Source organism: Anomalospiza imberbis, chromosome 1 (genome assembly GCF_031753505.1).
Source record: "Anomalospiza imberbis isolate Cuckoo-Finch-1a 21T00152 chromosome 1, ASM3175350v1, whole genome shotgun sequence".
NCBI lineage: Eukaryota > Metazoa > Chordata > Aves > Passeriformes > Viduidae > Anomalospiza > Anomalospiza imberbis.
This window is the reverse complement of record NC_089681.1, coordinates 60,228,623-60,251,241: the sequence shown is the minus strand read 5'-3', so window position 1 is coordinate 60,251,241 and position 22,619 is coordinate 60,228,623. Positions and strand designations below refer to the sequence as shown.

Here is a 22,619-nt window from a genome sequence, read left to right as displayed (position 1 = left end):
CTACCTCCTGTTTGGTGAACTACAAAGAATGATCATTTAGATCTGGTTAATAGGGAACATACTTACATCTCACAAGCAGAAGATCAAACAGGACATGAACAAAACCCTGAAATTGCTTTTTCACCACTAGAAATAATTACTCAATGCTAGTATACCTTAGCATCAATTAGGTGTCATCTTTGATAAGGACCCAAGGCTTCAGTCTGAAGAAAATGGAAGCTAATATTTCCTACAATGCAAGTACTCTAAAAAGTAAATGTTCAATCTCAAAGACTTTCAAAGGGAGTTCCTCCCAGAAGGAAGACAAAACAGGAAAAAAATCATTTGTACCCGTCACCAAATCATGAAAAATACAAACTTTAAAAATCATATATAAAGAGGAATCAAGTCAGCCAGACTTCAAAGCATGATGCTATGCCCTTTAGAGACAAAAGAGATATACAGACTTTCTGTTGCATCAGTGCCACACAAACAGATATTAGACAAGGTAGCTTACTTTACAGACCTTTAGCAAAGAGCAGAAAGGGAAAGAAAATAATTTGCTTAGAATAAATAGTACCTACTTCATCGAGCACTAAGACTTCTAAGTCTTTATAAAATAAGTCTTAGATTTATTCTTAAAAAGAAGGGTGCTACACATGTGCAAAAAATTGCAAACTAAAATACTGCAGGAATTGAGGGTAAGGACATTTAAATTGTACCTGTGAGAAAACAGAGTCCTTGAGAGGCTAAGAACAGCTAGATGCTGAAGACATCCACGAAGGAGGGCTCCACACACCTGGTTCAAAATAAGGGCAAATCATTTTACTTTATATTAACCCAAAAAAGTACCTAGGGATAGAAGGTGGGGAATGCTTCCTTGGCATTGAAATAGCAACAAAAATGGTCTTTACCATATCTAGTGCACACTCCGTGTTGGATAAATCCAGGTGAACAAGGGCATTTGGCTGGGCCAAAAAATTGTACAGGCTCTATAATTACAGGTGTAAGAAAGAATTAGAGTTGTTAATTTTTATATTATGACAACTGTTACTGGATCACTACCTGTCATTGCATTTTCAGCTTTTATTATAAAATCCCCCGAAACTTCACTTAATCAGTACAACCTGTTTTACTTTTGTAGGCTATCATTCTTTTTTAAAAATAGTGGGCAAATGGAGCTCAGACCACACTTCCCCAGAATTTCTCTTAAAGCACAGGTCTTGAGTTATTGCATTTAACTTTCACAGTAGATAATAATTAATTAGGATGATAATTAAGCAAGGATTTGTGATGTCACTCAGACTGCTGTTACACTTCAGAAAGGCTAATTGGTTCATAAGATAAAGCCAGACCCTTTAAGCATGAGGGAAGCAACTAATTTGCACCTGAAGTCAATGGTTATTCTTGATATCAGCTGCACAATACAGGTTTAAGGGAGAATATAGAACCAGTAACAAGATTTTAATATTGATGGCTTCAGTACTGCCTAGAATATGTCATGTAAATGTTAGCATATGTAAAACTTCTTACTATACACTGTTTCATTTTGGGCTCTTTTTAGTCTCAGAGAGCAACACAGAAAGATAAAAGTGTGACCTAATTCAGAGAAAAGTGGAAAGCTCAACTCCACATGAAATCCAGCCAAACAGTGCACATTTAACATTTCTAAAATAGATCCATCTTCCCAAAAATTAGGTCATTTCGCCCCTACAACTACAATGCTGAGAGGTCCTCACTTTAAAAACTTCCGTGCTTTCCTAGGGTTTATTTTAATAGCTAAATAACAGGATTTCCTTGCTCCTGTTAGAAAACTGATTCCACAGATTAAGAGACCTCAGTATTAATAATCTTTATCTATGAACCATCCATCTGACAGGCTAAGAAAAGCCACACTTTCTGCATTTATCTCTTAAAATATTGTAGGTAGACCTTAGGTTTTTTTAAACACCGCCTGCCAAAGATTTATTTATCACATTTTGTTTTACCTTTTGTTTTTACATTATTTACTATGCTATTCTCTCAGAGTAATTCACTGTGTGTCTTTACTTACATTTAACTATTTATTTGCTACCTTTAAAACCCTGTTGCCCCACTGACCTTTTCACCTCAAGTCTGAAAAGGCTAGTTCCCTGAATATGCTGATGAATCTGCAAGTAAGATATGTGAAAAAGTCAAAAGTCATATCTGACTGCACTTTAAATGATCAGATTGGTTGACCATAGCTTTGCATCTTCTAGATGTTCAATACTTAGAACTTAAAACTTGACAGTTACATGCACCTAACTTTTGATGTGAAAGTGAAATGCAAATGTAACAGTCAAAAAGTGAATATACACAAATTGAGAAGTAGATTTCATTATGGAGGAAATAGAGCTCCGCCTTCATGGCAATTAATGAAGTGAACAAAGGAGTCTAAAAAATAATTACATTCTTCAAAGAATCATGGGTTTCAACAGCACATGTCAAGGAGGTGCACAAATTTATTTATACAAACAAAAATATTGAAAACGGAAATTAATTCTTTACAAGTCAAAAGAAATAATTTGCTTCCAACTTTCCAATTAAAAATTTGTAATGCTCTTATCATTAAAAAGATGATGAGGGCTTTTTAATGGCATTTTGTCACTTTCAAACACAACTCAGAGAGAATGGTAAGTTCACTGAAAAACAGTGGTATCCTTGCTCTTTTCTCACGTATCAGCAGAAGCCAAAGACTAAAGGCATGGACTAAAATTATGTGGATTTATTTTTAGTTGTGTGGAGCAGTTTTCTGACTTTATACCAAAGAGTAGAAACAAAACTGTTATTTTCTATCCCTACTAAAACTGTACAGAAATAAAGGCCAAAAACGTTCTAAACCAAAAGGTTTTTGCCTTTCTCTCAACCGTGAATTAAAACACACATTCATTATCTCCCCGGTGAGAGGAAAGCGCTTACTGAGAGATCATCTCCGCGGAGCGCATTCCCTGAGAGGTCGAGATAGACGAGCGTGTTGGCGATCAGCGAGTTGGCACTCAGTGACTGGGAAAGGCTGTTCACCCCTGCCAAAAAAGAGGTCACAACTCAGCTGAGCCAGCTCCACACAAAACTGGCCCAGAGCCTGCAAGTGCACAATTTCAGTGAACACAGACACACACAAATGTTTAATGACCTCCTATTGCCATCACTGTACAGCAGCTGAAGAATACAGATCAATCGGCAGATATGAGACCTTTCCCTGACACAGCATGCCCAGTTCCACCTGGACCACACTCTTCCAACTTTCCTGATGGAGCCACAGTGTGTTATATGTCCTAGATCCAGCATGTATCCAGATCCATTTTCAAACAGATTTTAAAAACACAGTTTACTCCATAATGTTAAGCCAGTGTCTTCCTATAAACAATTATATTTAGATAAAACTATCTGTGGAAGTAGATATAGGCATCTGTGGAAGACCAAGTACATTAACAATTATAATTGCCGGAACTTCAAAAGCAACTGACGAGACCTAGAAATTAAAAATATTTCAATTCATGTATTTGCCTTTAATTTCATAAAAATAGCTAATTAAAAGTACCAAGAGATGCATAAAGACTCTCAGTTGCTTATCAGAACAAACACATATTTTTCACATTAAAATTAAAAAGCTCACATTGGGAACAAACCAGTCAGGGCTTTCTTCCATTGAATTTTTTCAGCTTTTCAAAATACAAATTAGGACATGGCTATTTCTGATTCCTTCAAATCTAACTTTAATCTGAGGATTCTGCAGCTTATCATCAACTGCTCAATTTATTATAGATGGTCTTTGCTGCCTTTCAAGCACTACATGCATGTGTTTCTTACATGCATAAGCATCACTGTGTCCTTTAGTTGATGCAGCAGTTTTTTTCTAAGTGCCAGGCCAAAGCTATACAGAAGGCAAGTGATCTACTACACAACATTCAAAGATTGCTCACAGCTGGTCAGTGAAACTGGATGGGCATTCAATGGGTGAAACACATCCAGTCTTCACTTAAAAACTATTATGAAACTGATTTACCAGGTGAGGATGTGGGTGAAACAGCTAGCAAGATACTGGAGACAAAAATACCTATGTCAGTGGTTTAATTTTCTGAGCTTTCAAATATTAAGAAAGTCTCCCATATTAGTAGTATGGCTCCTGGCTTCAGGAGGCTTTTGAAACTGGAAAGTATCAAAGCACAGCAACACCTTTGTCAAGCCTCAAATGTTTTCTACTTGGCGTTATTTTTCTTTTAGCTTGAGATGGTGCTGTTGAATCTACACCCTATTGCTAAAGGTAAACTGCAAATTAATACTTTTTGAAACTTGGAAAGATCTCAAAGCTCTATTTAAATATTTGACATTACAGCTTTGGATTCACTATAGTGAGCCTTCTTAACAATGTTTACAAGCAACACCAAGAAGAAGGAACAAATGCAATTTTGTTCCAAATTCTGCTTGATGGTTCTTAGCTATCAGCTGGGGCTCCAGCTGGGTTAAACTACCAGCAATTCAGCATGTACAACCAAGAACCAATTCTGGGAATTCAGAAGCAGTGTCTGAGTTTGAGGGAGAAGAGGAGCTATCAAACAATTAATAATGCTGCTTTTTCCATGCTTAAAAAGGGCCAACTTCTCAAAATCAGCCACATCAGTGAAGGCAAACAATGTGAATGCAGGATTTTTTTAATTAGCCTCTGGCTTGGACTCAAAAAAGCAAGCTTTATTTTGAATGAGTATACTGGAATTTTCCATTTAACCAGAATCTTCAAATCAATAAATTTATGTTTGAACTTCACACTACCTCATGTTATACTCTAACAGTAATCTCACTTTCATTTGCAGACAATCTTTTATGCTCTTTTACCACTCTCAGGAGGCTCAGACTGTTAATAGCTCTCAGGAACTTTGACATACAATATTTGAAGAAAGATCAGCTAGGAAGTTGCCACCTGAACTTCACTTGTCAATCTTAGAAACTTATCTCAAATAGAAAGCATTTTTCAAATAAGGTGAAAACCTATGAGTGTTTGCTCTGAATTTATGAAAAGCTTTAATAAACTTTTTAAAAAGATATAAAAAGGAAAAAAAAGAAAAAAAAGTTGAAGGAAAAAATACATGCACTTTGCAGTCTACTGAATCCAAGATCCAGGGACTCTTTTAGACTTTCTCCACAGAAAGTATTATAAGTTCAAAAATAGCCTCCCAAGCTAAAACCAAATCAATACTGTCTTCATAGGTTAGAGGGAAACTGACAGCTTTGCAGCAACCTGAGTTGCTTAAGTGCCTGAGGGTTGTAAGAATTCCCTTTTTAAGACATGGCATATACTATTTTTAAGAAATACTGAGGAGCTTCTATGGGATAACATCAATGGTAACATGTTAATCTGAAGGTTATCAGTATTAGACATACTGGAAAATATTTTCAGCTTTTCCTCAAAGATCATCTTTAAAAAGCATGTTAAAAACCTTCAGATACTTTTAATAACCTCAGAATTCACTTTCACTGACAAGAGATGTGTGGGTGAACTTCATCAAGATGGCATTTACTCTCTATGAAGAAGGACATGTTGCTAGAATGTTCTCTCAACTCAAAACTTCACAATCACTTGCTGAAATAACTCAGCTCACATGAAGAAAAGTAGAGAATGAATGAACATACCAGCACTGCATAAATTTCTATTAAATTCACAAGTATCTTGTTACAAGAGTACATGTTACATTAGTCAAGATTCTTAATCAACTGTCACCAAAAACTGGGCTAGCAGTAGAAAACAACAACCCCAGAGTTTAATAAAAGTATTTTTAGTGAAAATCATTATTGAATAAATTCACATTAGGATTTACTATCTACTTAAGCATAATAAGAGTCATAGGCACTCATAATAAAACAACAAAAAGCCCTTTACCCCACCCACATTTCCCCAGTTTAATCCTTGAAGCTAAGGAGAATACAGAATCTGCACTTCACAGAGCATTAATAAAAAGGATAAAAGGGCATGGTTTCTGTCCGTTATCAGCTAATGTCCTTCATACTGTTAACTCAGTCATCTTTTCCAGGTCATCAACATCTACAAAAAAGCAGCAATAATGCCAGTGTGGTTTCTCTATTTTAACACCCATTACTTATACAGGAGACCCTGGGTTTGTACAATCTGTAAGAGATCACTGCTCCTATTATTTATAAAACAAAAATGTAAAAAATCCTGAAAGCTTCTGACTTGTGTTTCACAGCTGCTATCACTTTTAAAATATACAACCATTTCAATTACAATACAAAATCAGAAATTTGTAAATTATAAAACAAATAAATCTTTAGTCACAGCAAGTCACTCACCAGCCATTGTCACAACGACTGGTTTCATAAAATAACTGTGTACAAAACATTTGGAAATTTCTCTACACATTTTTGCTTCAGACATTTTTTTGACGTGCATATGAAACATATCTTTCATGTCAATCCTAATTTCAGTCTTCCTTTATAGTACAGGTTCGAACTTAACCCTTACAAATACAAGTCTGAGTTTATCAAAGTGCTGATGGGTACTCAGAACCCAGTCCAGGGTTCAGCAACCCAGAACTGCAAAAAAGCAGCTGCACTGTTGAGAAAATACGTGTAAATAATTAACAAAATTAATCACTTTATAATCTGTTAAGAAAAAGTATTTTTTGCATGTAAGTCTGAAAGTTTTAAAAGAGAAAAAGAGGCATATTTATAAAACATACCTTTAGGTGACAAGGAGGTTTTAGATAAATTTAAATGCTTCAGTCCCTTTGGAAGTTTGGCGAACTGGATGCTCAAAGATGACACACCTGTTGGGGAGCAAAGACAAAACAGATGTTTTCGGGTGAGCTCTGTGACCTCGGGTTTTCCCAGCAAATCTCAGCAGGGGCAAACTGCACCAGTGACACTTGAGGAGGAACTGCACTGTCAGTGACACTTGAGGAACTGAACTGCCCACTGTGCAGGTGGGCTCTGTCATTTTGTGAACCTTTTACTGATGTAATCAAGATCCCACTGAACAGACAGGAAACTTTCTTTTTAAACATCAGTAACCTTCCTTAATTAGTTTAAAAACTTTATAATACACACATACTTTTGGGAAGGAGTCAAAGTGAAGCTATCACACCAAGCAGGCAGCACTTGGAAAATCTGGAAGCTTTATGTTTCAGAAAAAAAACTAAATTAAAAAATCTAAGCGTGAACTAAAACCCAACACTGATGTTTCACATGAAACTTCAAACTATTATTATTTTCTTTTAAAAGGAAGGGCTGTCAAGGCAAGAAAGGCACCTACATTAGTTAACACCACCCTCTTTTTCTGAGGCAAACCCTAAGAACCTGAAACCTTTACCAAGTCATAACGACCACTTTATTCTCTTACAGCAGCCTGCAGGCTACCAGCCAGGACACAGGCTTGGAAATGCCACAACTGCTTGCAATCCTAAACAGTAAAAACCTATTAAGATGCTGAGACAGGACTACCTCAGCACAAATTCAACAAAAGAAGAAAACCATAAGAAGGCACTTTTCATTAAAGCCTTTACACAGTGTGTCCAAGTTCCACACTCCACAAATTTAATGCTCCATTTTAAGCAAAATATTGAAATTTGATTACAAGGGCACATCATAAATAACAATGCAACTAAGCTGTGAAATATTTATTAGAGGAAAAAAATCAACATAAAAACTCCAGGCTTAACCTGAGGTGTGAAATACAGTTTTCTACAGCAATTCATTTGGAGAGAAGAGGACACAGAGAAAGAAGGTAAAACCTTTCACATGATTGAAAACATTGTAAATTAAAAAGCTGATACCCTTTCCACATACACAGACATGAACCAGTCTGTGAAACTGTAGGTCACATACCTACATTTACTCTGTTCTTATTCTGTTTTACTTACCATTGATAATGAAGGAGCCAGCTACCTTGCAGATACTGTGGTAGGGTTTTTTTAATGGTCTCTGTAAAAGTGTTGCATGCAACACCCATGCAGGTCAAAACAATACACACTTTTCTATTTATATTGCTAAAGCATTAGATCCATGAGACCTTGGAATTATTTATTGTAAAGCACAATGGTAACCAGATATCTTCACCAATTTTCAGCAAGAATGAATCAAATCATACCAACAGGATTTTCTGCCATAGCTCTATGAGGACAATCACTATCACTAAGGATACAACAAATGTCATTTTTGCAGTTCAGCATTTTGACTAAGACATGCAGCAAATCGTTTTACCTCTCCATCTTTGTATTTAGCTAACAATCTGCAGACTAATTATTGTTCTGGCCAAGCTGAACAATTTTCACATCTTACTAGCATGGAGGTTAAGTTATAAATATAAGATACGGGAATCAGGTGCAGAAAAGAAAAACTCCTTCTGGTTACTCTTGAAGGCCCTTGAACACCCTTTAGGTCACTCATTTTTGCTAATGCCATAACAGAGATGAGAGTTCACATGGCAGAAATGGACTTAGCTGCATCCAGGCACACAATTTGGAATTTGAGTACTACTGGGCTTTAGTATGTCTGTTTTGCATTATTTTTAACAAAAATATGAGATTAAATTCTGATCCTAGTAGACCCAAAAGCAAAACCGCCATCACTTCAGTGTGGCTAGATTTTTACAGACAAGATTGATAACAAACTTTCCAGGTATTAGTCTCACAAATATTGATGGTACCATAAAAGAGAGCCAAACACAAATTAAGAGACTGGTTTCAGTAAAAAATCACTGCATATAAACACTGCACTGTATTTGAAGTGAAGACAGGTCCTATGCTTTAGGTAAACGAAACCCACTTCCCATGTTGTTGGAATACAGACAGTTGCATTAATATGTAATAATATTGTGCCTTCAGTTATTGGTACTCAGCAATATCTAATAGCTTAGTGCATGTTTGTGTTCATACAGGGTACGATACATTCTTCTCCAGAAAACAAACAACTCTGTGATTTCCCTTATAACTGCAAAATAATCTAGTTACCGTTCCTGCAGGTGATTTTTCAAAATCCATATGTTTATATGAATCTACACTTTAACTTGCGAAATCCTTCCTACCGCTCCAGTTTACCAAAGTCAAATCTACCTTGCACCCAGGAAATTTCCTTGAACTGAAATGCGGCAATATTTGCACATTACAATTATAATTAATTTCTAAGTACTCTATAACCTATCTCATACTAATGAAAAGTGCAAATCTTAATTGCATATTTGATAGGAGATGTTGAGATAATGAAAAAACTATACTAATCTCTCCAAGTTGTAGTTTCTGCATTTCATTTTTGTATTATATGTGGATACCGCAGAACGGCTTGAATCTATAGGTTTGTTGCAAAGAAAGCACCCACATGAATATGTTTAAAAAAATGAAAATAAGATCCCCTGTACTGTAGAGTACCCAATGTTTCGTCAATTGTTTTGCTTCCAAGATAAAAATTAGCTCCTTAGAGAGAAAAAAAAAACCCTTTCAAATAACACAACCTAAATACACTTCTTCAAAAGCAGAATCAACAATGTAGCAGCCTTTCTTCCAGCTTGCAACAGAAATTTCTGTCAAATGCAGCAGGCCTGCAGCACATTGTAACAATAACATTCTTCAGCAAAGCGCTGGCTTTCATGTGATAAGAATTCTTAACGAGAACAAGCAATAATCAGCAGGCAAGAGGTAATCAGAAGAGCTAAAGCAATTCATGTGAACAATTTCAAATAAAAAACTACTCAGAATAGGTTAAAACCAAAAACATTATCATACCTGCTTCTAGTCAAAAGAAAAGTGATACAGATGTAGAAAGGGAAAAACCTACAAAATTCTGTGTTAACAACATTCTGAGTCCATCAGGCTGCAATCAGAATGAACAGCTTTTCTATTTTGAATCATGACTGCAAAGAGAATAGAAAACTTCCCCCAAACAAACCAAATAACACAAGAAAAGGCTCACGGTGTAAAATTCATATTTTTCTTCTGGCCCAACAGGAGCACAAGATAGTCTGATCCCAGAACTCTGTGTGCCTGGAATGCATTAAGTGAAGCAAATGGGAACCTCACATGGGCAGCACTGAAGGGTCAACTCCAGACTGAAAGAATGTAACCTTATTTTAAAAATAAATGCCTCTTGGGTGAAAAAAGAGTAGACAAGGGAGAGGAATGACTTGATATGTACTGAAATCATGCCTAGCGGTGCCCAGTCTGAGAAAAGCTGAGCTGTTCAGCTTGATTTTCCATCTTGTGGAGTCAACAGCACTTTGCTCCATAGGAATGCCAGTTACGCCAGTATTATTGAACATCACCAAGACCTCACAACAGGGCAGGCCAGCACAGAGCTGATGAAAAGGGGTCATTTCCATACTGAAAATAAATATGGCATTACAGCTGAAATAAAAACACAAAACCATCAGAAAAATGCAATCCAAGAAACAAAGCTGTCTTGTGCTTCATCTTTCAGCTGATTACACTGCTTTTAAAAATGCATACCTCTTAAAAACTAGAGGGTTTTTTTTTAACAGTGTGTTCTATCTTCCTTTAAAATCAAAGGTTGGTTTAAAGCATTTAAATATTTCTCAACACACCAATGGATATGTGTAAGTCAAAAAGAATGTCAATTTTCAGTCATTTGTGGACAACAGAAATTTACAGTAGCATTATGCACAAAACAATAACCTATTCTTCAGGCAAAGCTGACTGGAGCAGCCATAATCCTCCTATTACGTTTATAGCAAGAGAAAAATGTAAATGTTACAGTACCTCTATCTTCAAGTGGATTGCTAGCAAGGTTGATTGTATGGAGTCCTGAGTTGGGATTATGGGCTAGGGCACTGGCTAGTTTCTGTGCAAAATCCCTGCAACAAAAAAAGAGAGGAAGAAGGAATCCTGTTATCTCCTCTGCCAACAGCACATTCAAAGGCTTAAAAGCATCAAGGGATTACTAGACACAAATGGCCTTTGCTAGTGCAGAGCACTAACTGATTCCTCATGGTTCTAAACAATGCTTATCTGGCTAATTTGCTATCTTTCACAGGGAGTTACTTTCTTATTTATTAATTCTGTGACCTAAGAGACAGAAGAGTATACAATCAAAGCCTAAAATGGTTTTGACAGAGATCTGAAGGTATAAAACAGGAGTTACACAGAATAACTCAAAACTTGACCACATCTTCCATCTCTCTGCACACCACAGGATTTGGAGATCTACATCAACTTGCACACCACCACCTCCTTCACTCACAAGCCATCCTGCTCATTTGCAGCAGCTTTCTGCCAATAGTCACTCAAACAGATGGGTTTTGCAGCGTATTCAGAAGTATTTCTAACCTTATAAAACAGCAGGAATAGCTCTCTCAAAGAATAGCACTGATGAGTTGGTCTTTTGCTTCTTTTACAGTGTGAAGTATCAAAGGGCATGACTGGGTGATCACAGTCCCAGCAATGGATCCAAAAGAGATGCAGAGTCAGTTCTGTAACGCTGACAACAGCCAGTCCAGGTGGCACAGACAGCTTTGAAGCAACCTTAACCAACTATGCTAGGTAGATGTAGAACAGCATGACTGCTGTTCCAAAGCCACTTGAGAGGCAAGGGAGCACTGCCCCACCTGCAAGCATTCTGCTGCAGCTGGACTGCCACCACACAGTATTAAGCTGAAAGCTAGCTTGGGTTTTCTTGCACACCAAACTGTCACACTCTGGGTGAGACACATTCCTTGCATGAAGCCAGAAGGCTGATGTCTTATCAGCTCTAAGACAAATCCTCAAATATGTTCTTGTACCAGCTGAGAAGTTATGACGTGTTAAGGGACTAGACCTACTGTGGGCTTTTGATAAAGTGAGGCTCTAACTTCAGTGTTCTTATTTCACCTAAATCAGACAACAAGATAGAAAGCAAAACTATGTCTTGAACTTCCTTCTTTCTCTCTCTGCTTTGAAGTATATTATTTCTCCTCCTGTAGGCCAGTGGTGGAGAGCTACCAAAATGCTAATCAACACTGCCCTGTTTCCCTGTAATAGATTTTGCCTTCCACCAAGCTCTGTGCTGAGAACCACAGTGGAGGTAGTATCCTCTTCTAGTATTTGGAAAAGAAAGGAGGTTGAACAGCAATAGCCTCAATAGCTTTTGGTTATCTGAAGTGGCAAAGTTTACTGGAGTACAGAGATGCTCCAGGGAAGTTTAGTTTCCCTTTGAAACCCTATGTCCTTCTGGGGCTAGATCTGGTTCCAGCACTGCAGATGCATGATGAAGGGCTGCCTTGAGAAAAAACATTTTCTTTTCCTAAAATACAAGCAGTATGTGAATACAAACACTCAATAAAAAGAACTTCTGGACTTGAAACTGTGCCACCTGACAGGCCCCAGGGCCTCCTGCTTTGCTACCAGCTGCTGCTGCAGAAGACTATGGATCTCCTGTAGGTCCTCAGTGACATTTGCCAACATTCTGGAAATCCTCCAGCATTTCAAATGGTGCTAGATGCCTGCCCTTAGGCATCTGAATCAAGCTCCTTATGTCCAGCCAAGAAAAATGAGGTTTTGAATTAAAAAGCAACAAACCCTTTCCTCTTGAAGAGTTTCCTCCTCTTTATCCCTAACAGATTCCTGTCATTACAATACTTTGCCTATACCTCCAGGCCTGTTTACAAACTCTGCTCCAGCTTTTGCCAGCAATATAAGCAGGATTACCAGAGTGTTTTGTACACCTAGAGTGTGTGTGAACTACTTTAGCAAAGGCACAGCTAACCAGCTTCCACCAGAAAGCACTGGATTATCTATATTGGGCTCACAGGGCTTCAAGGCTCATTTTGGAAAAAATAATACAACAAATAACACACATTGCCTGTGCAGCCTCTGCCATAAACAGAGGCACCTTGGCTCTGCTCATGGGGAAACATCTCCTCTCCTCCTTTGTTCACTATTAGCTTCGAGTCATAAAATTTGTTACTTTTGGCTGCACACTTATGAACAGAGCATGGGGTGTAGGTCGGAAACTTTCTATAAAGCATCAAGCTTGCTCTGTATGCATTACACAGCCATGCTGGGCTGAAGCAAGCTTTTTCAGGCTTGGAGGTAAAGCCCCAAAAAGATTCAATTTAACTATACACATGACATACTAAGGATATTTCATCAAGGGAAAGAATACTACCAATCTGGAAATATCAGACAAAAACATTCCTTGAGATCTGTCTAGACCACATCCCTGTAACAGAAAAAAAGAAGATGTGTGGGAAGAAGCAACATTGTTAGGTCTAAGGACATTAAGACCCTGTCAAGAAGGGAAAGATAAGACTCTACATGACTGTCAAAGGCCCTCTAGGCCCTCAAAGGCCAGCAACAGGCACTTCTGTTGTTCCCCATGTGCCAGCTGGCCACTCCCTTTGGAACAGGGCTGCACAGGACAGTGTGAATGGAGGCAGCGACAATCTGCCTGCCAGCTTTCAGAGAACATGGAAGTGGAACAAATAAATCATTTGCAGCAGCTCCTGCAAACGGGCCTTTGCAGACTGGGAAATCTGTCTTGCAGTTTCATGGAAAGCACAGAAGAGCCTGAGTTGGAAGGGACTCCCAAGGATCGAGTCCAACTCCTGGTGCTGCACAGGACACCCCAACAACCCCACCACCACGTGCCTGAAATTGTAGTCCAAATACTCCTGGAGCTCTGGCACAGTTGGGGCCGTGATCATTGCCCTGAGGAGCCTGTTTCAGCACCCAACCACCCTCTGGAGGAAGAACCTTTTCCTAATATCCAAGTCCTTGCCATTTAGCATCTCCCAACAGTGCAGGCCAAAGGCAGCTCCCACCATACACAGCCTGTGCCTGTCAGGCCAAGCTTCAAAGCCTGGTAGACACCAAACCCAGCCTAATCAATAGGCTGAGCTGCCCAGTCAGAAATCAGTATTTTGGTTATCACATATTGTCCCATTCCTCTAAAATGCCTCAGGAATTAACCTTCCTTTCAAGCTCATTTTTTTGGGGCCAGCCTGAACTACTCAACTCTACCTGAAATCTGGACATCACATATGTTAATTAAAACATTTACCAAAACATTAGTGATTGCTGTATGCATTGAAGCCTTCCAGTGTTATCTAAAATGTATCCTTTATGTGTAGTTGAAGCAATTGCAATGGGGATAAAATTTCCAAGAGCGTCTAAACTGGAAAGCACAAATCTTATCAGACAGAGGCTTTCATTTGACATCCTGTTTTTCCCAACAGGAAGTTCACACTTCCCTAGTTCTGGGTCCTTATTACTGCTACTGCACAATAGTTTGCTGTTTCATCATTTGGGAGGATGACAAGTGTTTATGAGGCTGTGGCCCAAACCAAATCACAGAAATGAGTGGCTGGAGATAGAAAAGAACAGAGTCATCTTAAACTGACTCTGCTGCAGGAAGAAATATGCTCTCGCAGCTGCTCAGGTTATTTCTTACAGCTTTACTCTTGGTAGCTCTTGCTTAACCCTGGTTTGGCATTCTATCACAGCTCATTAAAAATGACTGGTCTGTAAGCCATGGGAAGGAAGATAGCCAGCAACAACAGGATCTCCTAGCAAACAGATATGATAAATGGCAAAACTGACAAATGCATCCTTGGCAAAAACAGACAGTGTTGATCAGAACAGATACACACCAAGGCACAATGCCAAACACTCTGCATGTAGATGGAGACATGAAAACCAAAGTCACAGGGTGATTATCTGTCAGGTCCTGTTTAAACTGAAAGCAGTTAATCCAACTGTGATAAATTAAGGTAGGCAACGTGCAAAGGTATTCAACATATCCTTTAATATTAATGATTATCATTAGATTTCATGGCACATACTGAAAGAAAAACGAGATTAAAACCAGGGGCTTATGTTTGAATGACAGCTATTAAAGGCAGTGCACCAGTGATCAGAAAGTTCCCATATTCTTCCAAACTCGATCTCAAATTTCTTGTGTCATGTAGGCAATTTTCTTTTAAAGGCATTTCAATGCAAAGTGCACTTTAAAAAGACTCCAACAATGGAAGAGGAGACAATGTAAGGCACACCAAATATCTCCCCTTTATTCCCTTTATTTCCCCTTGTTTCCCTTTATTTGTAATTCTGCATAGTGTTCTGCTTCTCCCACCTTTACACTAATTTTTAATTTAAAGAAATCATTAGCTCTAGAGTTTCTCTTGTCTACATTGTCTTGGACACTAACCTAACATAAAACAAGCACTACAAGTATAAACTAGCACAGCTGCAAGTAACTTGAACTTTGCTTCTATTTTCTGTGAGGGGGAAAAAAAGCTAGTAACTACAACTTACTGTATTTAAAACATATGCAAGGATATGATTGTATGGCTTATTTCTGTGTATCTTCCCTCTAAGTCTACAGCAAACCATTAAACTTACTGATCTACTTTCTTCAAAGAGCTGTTAATGTAGAAGTCCTGTTATATTTAAGCAGACAGCAATCCACATTAAGATAACAACAGCTCATTTGGAAATGAAACAACAACATGTTATGCAAGATGGCACAGTATGCTTTTTTTAACAAAACCTAAACCACTGGTTCTTAAATTATAAAAAGGTGTTGATACTTCTATTGGACCCATATTTGGGAGAGGAACAGTAGGAGCCAGTTTAAGGTTTATGCTCTCTTTCAATCACTTTGCTCCACTTAGCCCAACTCTCCAGGCAGAATCTTAAAAACCACCAGTTTAAAGGGATTTCCTGGACATACAGACCCTCTGAAAAACTTGATAAAAAGCTTGTGACTAAAGGCTCCTCAGAACTAGACAGACATTGAGCACAGCTTTTTTAATGCTTATTCAGGCTAACATACATCACACATCCCTTTTAGTGGGGTAAGCAGCATCTAAAGCGACATTGTGAAGGAATTACTTACGTTCTAAGCCCGGCATTCTCTAATACCAGCTCTTCCAACCGACTGGACCTACTCACCACTCGCAGTATCTGCTCACAGAGATCAGTGGACTGCCACAGAAAAGACAGAACAGCGTTAAAGAACACAAACACGGAACAGACGGTTATCCAGTTAAGCTGTACATCGCAATGGGATCCAGGCCACAGCCATCTTCTTGTTATACATAAATAGGAAGTAAAAATACCAGAAACATTCAGGAGAGTGAACAGAAGACTTCTGGAAAAGACTTAAGAGAAGCAGGAGGCAGACTAAAAGCAAGTAACTAATGAACCAGGCCACCTAACCAAAAGGGGCAGAATTTTTATAACGACAGTGAAAACAACTTAAATCACGCAGTTCAGAAAAAACTCTCACTTAATTTTAAAAGAAATCTTAGTCATATGCATGTTACTCCTGCAGCAAAAAGTGGTAACTAGTGCAAAGGAGAATAAAGCCTGACCAGGAATGACAACTAAACACAAAGAAAGACGTTAGAAGGCAAACAAACAAACAAAAAAATCCCAAAGAACCTCAGGAGCAAAAGTACCCTAGCTAGAGAGGTCCTCCAAAGACTCCCAAGGACTAGTGGTAAAGGGCCAGTATATTTGAGTATGAATTCTTCCAGCCTATGCAGAAGCAAATCCCATCTCATCTTCTTATTGTTGTTGAATTCTAGAATTTGCATGGATATTTGCAAGTGTCATGAACAAAACATGACAACAAAAGAGTTTGCTTGCTCTGCTCATTCAAACAGAGAGATAAAACCGTAATCATTCAAAAGCCATGCAATGAACTCTGTACCTCATCACCTTTTATTATAAACTTTTATTTTGCTTCTGGATTTGACTTTTCTTTTTCCCCCCACAGCTCACACTAACCAGCGTTCATGTGATATCCAAAGCTCAATCTGAGTCATGATCATGAAGTGCTGAAACTATTCTGTTGCCTGCCTTTAAAGACAACAACGTGACATTCATACCTGGTATATCTTTGTCTCTAATGACCATCGGACATTTTCCAGTTGGTGTTTTTTTCAGGGTTTGGGTTTTTTTACTTTCAAACTAATTGAATGTCCAAAAAAAAATGCCCCAAACAAAATAAATCTGCTCTACCACACACGTAAAATCTTATCCTTTACACAGTAAAGGTTGACAATTTTTGGTGAAGACTGTCAACTCAGCCATCTTCCCAATACTTTCTTTACCATCCATGTTTTAATAACTCAGAATATTATCACAATATTTCTACAGATGCAAGTGGAAAGTTTCATGCCTGTGCTATAAAATCACAGTGGGTACTGTGTACCAAACACAGTGTCAGAGTGGGACTCGTGAAACACAATGCACTCAATGGCCTCCGGATATGTCTGACCTCATAATGACCCATGGCAGTGTTCTTAAGGCATGGATTTACTGTCCAGTGATCTACATTTTCCTCCTTTTTGACTTAAAAATTGAATGTGTGTAAGCTAAGAGGTTGGGATTTTTAAAGTAACTGATGCTTTTTCTAGACTGACAAAGCTTATTTGTTTTCCACAGGAAAGCTGCTAAGAAAAAAAAAAACCCAAAATATTCACATAAATGAATCTCAGACAGATAATAGGGCCAGGTTTAGTTCTAAGCAAACTACACCAGCCAGTCTTCTAACTAAGCAAACTATCTCATTTCACAGAAACAGAAACTGATTAACTGCATTGTACCTTTTAACAATGTTGATTTTAACAGCAAACTACAACAGCACTAAAAATACCACTGCCTTCATTCCATGCATAACTTTGAGAGAGATGTCCCAGTAGGAAAGAAGTTTTTTGCCTACTCTTTTGCCAAGAATCACATAAGTTCCTACTGAATTTTCATTGGAAATGATAGCTTAGGAATATAATGAGAGCTTTACAGACCAATAAATTGGCATCAATTTAAACACAATGAAACTTAATATTAATTTTTAAACGCAAAAGCTTCTGGAGCAATTTCTCAAGCAAACCACTAATTCCACCTGTGACTATAAATTTTAGGAGAAATAGCATATATTGATATGTTTAAATTGTCACTGAATTACTGCTTTTCTTGACTCTTTTTACAGTAGTCCAACTTGTTCAGACATGCCCTCTTTTTGTTTTTAGCAATGAAAACTGATATGGAAAAATACTGGTGCCACACATCAGTGTTTTGGAAAACTGGGAGACAAAATCATCAAGTTGCAATGAAAATTACACAGAAAAAAAAGTGCTTTATGCAAGAAAAAAAAACCCCAGAATCTTGGCCTTTTCACCTCCGAAAAGCAACTAAGATTCCTGGCTGCTTTGAAGTTACTTTCCAATCAGTCACATAATATTGTTTGGGGGAGTCTGCAATGCCTAATGAAGTTTTATGGACTGCTACTATCAACCAACTACGTTTTCAAACTATATTATTTGAAATTTTGACAAGACCTGACTCTCAGCAGTGTTTTTATGGTGCTAATTGACTATCCAACAGTTTGTATTTTCCTGCTATGATTCCAGGAAAAAAAAATTTGGCAATAGATTGCCCAGTTGTAGTTGCCAAAAATATTTTACTTTAAAAAATGTAATAGCATCCTTTAAAACACAGCACAGCCTGGTAGAAGCAGATATATTGTTTCAATTTATTACTTACTAATTTCAGATCCTTGGAGGACAGCTTTGTAAACCACTGATTATACTCCAGAGCAGCAACTATAGGTATTAAGTCTCTAGAAAAAGAAAAACACTTTTACACACATTTCATATAACTGTCCTTTGAAACAATCTCCTAAGTGTTCTTCCATGTCTCATTTCCCATAGTTTTGCAATGCTAATTGCCTACCATCCCCATTATAGAAAGCTCATCATTCTAAAATCAGCAGGAGCAGCTGCATGTCTTCCTCTTATTTTAATAAAAATCTCTGACTGGACAACTGGCATCCATTCTAGTATGAATTTTAAAAACAGGAATTTGTCTGGGCTGCCATTCCTACTTTTAGCATAACTTTTTCTTCAGCCTGTGACATGTTTAAGCTTCCTAATCACCTCTAATTATAATTTAGCATGACGCTAAAAAGCTTTTTGGCAGTCTGATGATTTAATATAATTCCATGACTGAATGCTTCTAGAGAACATCTCCTTGTCTCATCTCTATAGTTAAATTCCCCCAGGAAACAGGAGACCTGCAACAGGATAATGCGACATTCAGCACAAACTCTCCTTAATTGTGAAAGGGATTTCACAAATGAAATTCTAAATTATTCCCATTTTCTTCATTCCAAGCCTCTTAACGTGATGTGCTCTCCCTGTGTTAAGTTTCTCCAGTAGCAGACGTTGATGAATGTCACGTCTGTATGCTACCCCCCCAGCAGATTCATTCATCAAGCACTATCACACCATTTAGCAGTGCAGCACTCAGATCAGTTTGGTGCTGCATATTAAACACTTACATACACCTACACAGAGGCTGAACAGCTCCTTAGAAAGCCCTTGTCTTTATAACGAAATAAAGAGTTGTAACATACACAAACTAACTAATCAAACCAGCAAACTAGCGCCATTCAAGCCTGTTTTTCTAGGGAGAATTTTTAACGTATTGGCTTTTATAAGCCAGTCCAACCCCCCTTCTGCCCCCCGCCAGCTCTTCATTCAGGACATATGCAGGTAGGCACAGGTCTGCACTTAACATGCAGTACCCTTCTCCCATCTTCTTTTTATTCTTCCCCTCCTCCAGTTTTCCTCTGCAAACACGCAGATACTTCGGGGCGGTTGTTAAACACACAGGAAAGCCAAGAGACAAGGCGACATCACGTGGACAAGCATTCCGTAGGCTATATTGGGAACTGCCGTTGCTACATTTGGAAGTACAAGCATCACTAAGGTAACAGATCGAAGGTGCAGCATTTTGCAGCAAAAGGCTGTAGCCCACCAACTGAGAAGCTCATGCAAATAGACCATTTTCACACTCCTGCAAAGGAACTAGTGTGGGGTGCCCTTCAAGGATTTAAGCCGTCTTTCCACCTTGTTCACAGCACACATCACATTGTGTGGTGAATTCGTTTCCACAGGCACAGCAGAGACTTAGCAGCTTCGTGGGGTGTATAGATTTATTTCTGCCCACCATGTTGTTTTTGTTCCTACACACATACTTCATCTCCATGTAAAGCAATAAATAACTGCAGAAATGTTAGGTGAGAAAAAATAACAACCCAGAGGTACTTCTCCCTTAGGCTGGGCAGGCAGGAATCTTTCCACGGAGTATGGAATGCTCACACACAGAGAGGTTTGCTTCTCCTCTGTGGTTCCCTGGCAAGATCAGTAAGGTGGTAATGAATTTGCAGCTTTGATGCCTCTCTTGCCACTGTCTTTGCCTTGGAAGTGGAATGAATATAAGAGCAAATTTTCAGGTGAAATGTTGGTTTGTTCATGCAGCAGTAACCAGGCAGCACAGCTGGGCACACACTGGACAGGCCGACACTGGTGGAGTAGAGCTGTTCATGCTGTGGAGCACCACCTCCAAAAGCAGCAGAAGGTACCATGAGCATTTGTAGGTCAGCCATCAGCAGCAGCCCAGTTCCTTCAAAGGAACAGTGGGACAATGATTGGGGATCACCAACTGCAAGCGTTCACACTGCCAGGGAGCTGGTAAGGCAGCGTGGAGGGCTGGCAAGAGCTCAGGAACTTCTGGGCAGGAGAGTGGCTGCAGACAGAGCTTGCCTGAGGCTGTGCCTTTTTTCTCCCCTTTCCTTCTCTGGCTCAGGAGAGAAATGGCTGAAGGACAAGGGGTGCCCAGTTTCAGTGGCAGAGCTATGACACTTTTAAGAAATATTTAAAGATGAGAACTTGCAAATCAGCTGGGCTGATTTGTTTTAAAATATTCCTGTCCAGCTGTAACATGTTTCTTGAACAGTTTAATCTTCTGCAGTATCCAAGGCCTGTTTGTTCAAACCCCAGTCACTCACAGATCCTGCCTGGGACCTTCACCAACACCAACTGATCCCCTCCACACAACCCACTCCCCCTACTCCCAGTATGCCTGCAGACAATGAAGCCCATGCCTGCTCAGCAAGCAGCTGTACTTACTGTCTACAAACTTTGCTTTATCAGATTCTACCATCTGATTTTAAGGGAAGATTTTTTTTTTGTTCCAATTTTTGAAGGTGCTTCTCACCAGTGGGTCAGAAGGGTCCCCTTCAGGAATTTACCTCTACTGCTTCTCTCACTTTAAGCTCATTTAACCCCAATATTCTTGTTATCAAGTTTTTCTTTTCAAAATTATACATTGTTTTATTCATTTTATTCTATTGCAGTCCAGATGTGGTTTTAACAATAACCTGAACTCATTTCCAATATGGTATGAAAGAAAGCTAAGAACCAGTTCCAAAAGCAGGGCCTTCTCATAACTTTCCCTCACTGAGTTACATTGAGATGTTTACATTCATTAAAATTACCATCCAGAATAAAGTAGTATTTATAAAAAATAAATCTGCCATCTTAAAATAAAAGCAGATTCTGTTCTTCTGGAATGCAGACAATCTCTCCAAGCCTCAACAAGATTCCAGCTTATCTAATGCCTTCACATTTTTTCAACATCTCTGTCCCCCAGTGTATTTCAGAGGGCAAGAAATCTCAACAGCACAACAAAAAAAATCCAAACAATTGCACTTTTCTTAAAATTTTTTGAATGTCCAAATAAGCTAAACCACATGCTACACAGATGAAGATCTTGCAACCATATCAAATAAGCCCTTTGTCACTTTTGTCACTTTTCACTTTGAGTCTTTTTTTTTTTTTATAATGATATGGTTCACAACACAACATAACTTCAGATGAAACCTCAGAAGTCATGTTCCCATGCAGCAAGCCATGCTGTGATGATTTGGGAACTTAAATTCATCTATAATTCATGCCATCTTATGTCGACCTTTAACAGAAATGTTTTACTTGGAAAAACACAAGTTGTTTATTTTTGCAATGCATAGCCCCTGTATTCAGAGAACTGAGGCACCTGTCCTACCTTGCGTCAGAGCTACTACACAATATAAACTACATAGGTTCAGCGATGTCAAAAATTAGGTGAATGAGATATACAACAGTCTCTCAAAATCCAAAGTATAATGGCATACTGTGAATTTACAGCAGTTCCACTGTCTTAATTATACTGAAAAATGCTTACAAACATTCTCAACTGTCCGGGATTTCAATTCCTAATTTGTATTTTTAGTGAATAACAAGGGTTTGGCTTTCTTAAAATTTTAATCTTGAAATTTCAATCCAAAATGTTCTTCAGTTCAGTCCTCAACATGTAGATGTTCTCATCACAAGATGGATTCCACAGCATGTAAATGGCTCCAAAATAGATTTGAATCTTTGGACTTAGACAATCTTGAAGCACTTAAAAAAGACTTTGCTTAACAGCACAAATACAATTCTTCGGCAATTTTGTAAGGTATATTTTAATGAGAAGCTTTTCTAAAACAACAAACCCATTATTACATTTTCTGGAAGCCAAATCTATTTGCACCAGCTGAGATATTCTAAATATTTAAAACAATCCTATCTACTCTTTCCTAATAAATTGTTCGAATATTTCATATCTATTGAGGCTGGGTATCTGTAGGTATGCCCCACAGTCTTCTCATCACTTCATCTTGCAATAAATGTTTAAAGCATCGTTAAGTTCTTGCCCCAAATTTGCTTGTGCTTAGTAGTATTCCTCCCCTTATCTTTTCTCAGCAAGGCTTAACCAAGGAGAGAATCTTTGGCTACATCTGTCACACACCAGTTG

At 38.3% G+C, this 22,619-nt stretch overlaps 1 protein-coding gene across 7 annotated transcripts in view; it reads right to left on the bottom strand.

The window, feature by feature from the left end:
- Positions 1-22,619, bottom strand: part of CARMIL1 (capping protein regulator and myosin 1 linker 1) — a 191,893-nt gene that overhangs the window by 79,140 nt on the left and 90,134 nt on the right. For all 7 annotated transcript variants that reach the window (XM_068194254.1, XM_068194269.1, XM_068194260.1 and 4 more), the window contains exons 9-15: positions 18,486-18,561; positions 15,832-15,920; positions 10,719-10,813; positions 6,693-6,779; positions 2,920-3,023; positions 894-971; positions 702-778 (exon numbers count right to left, since the gene is read on the bottom strand). In XM_068194254.1, the coding sequence (XP_068050355.1) occupies positions 702-778; positions 894-971; positions 2,920-3,023; positions 6,693-6,779; positions 10,719-10,813; positions 15,832-15,920; positions 18,486-18,561 (606 nt within the window). The remainder of the gene's footprint in view (positions 1-701; positions 779-893; positions 972-2,919; positions 3,024-6,692; positions 6,780-10,718; positions 10,814-15,831; positions 15,921-18,485; positions 18,562-22,619) is intronic.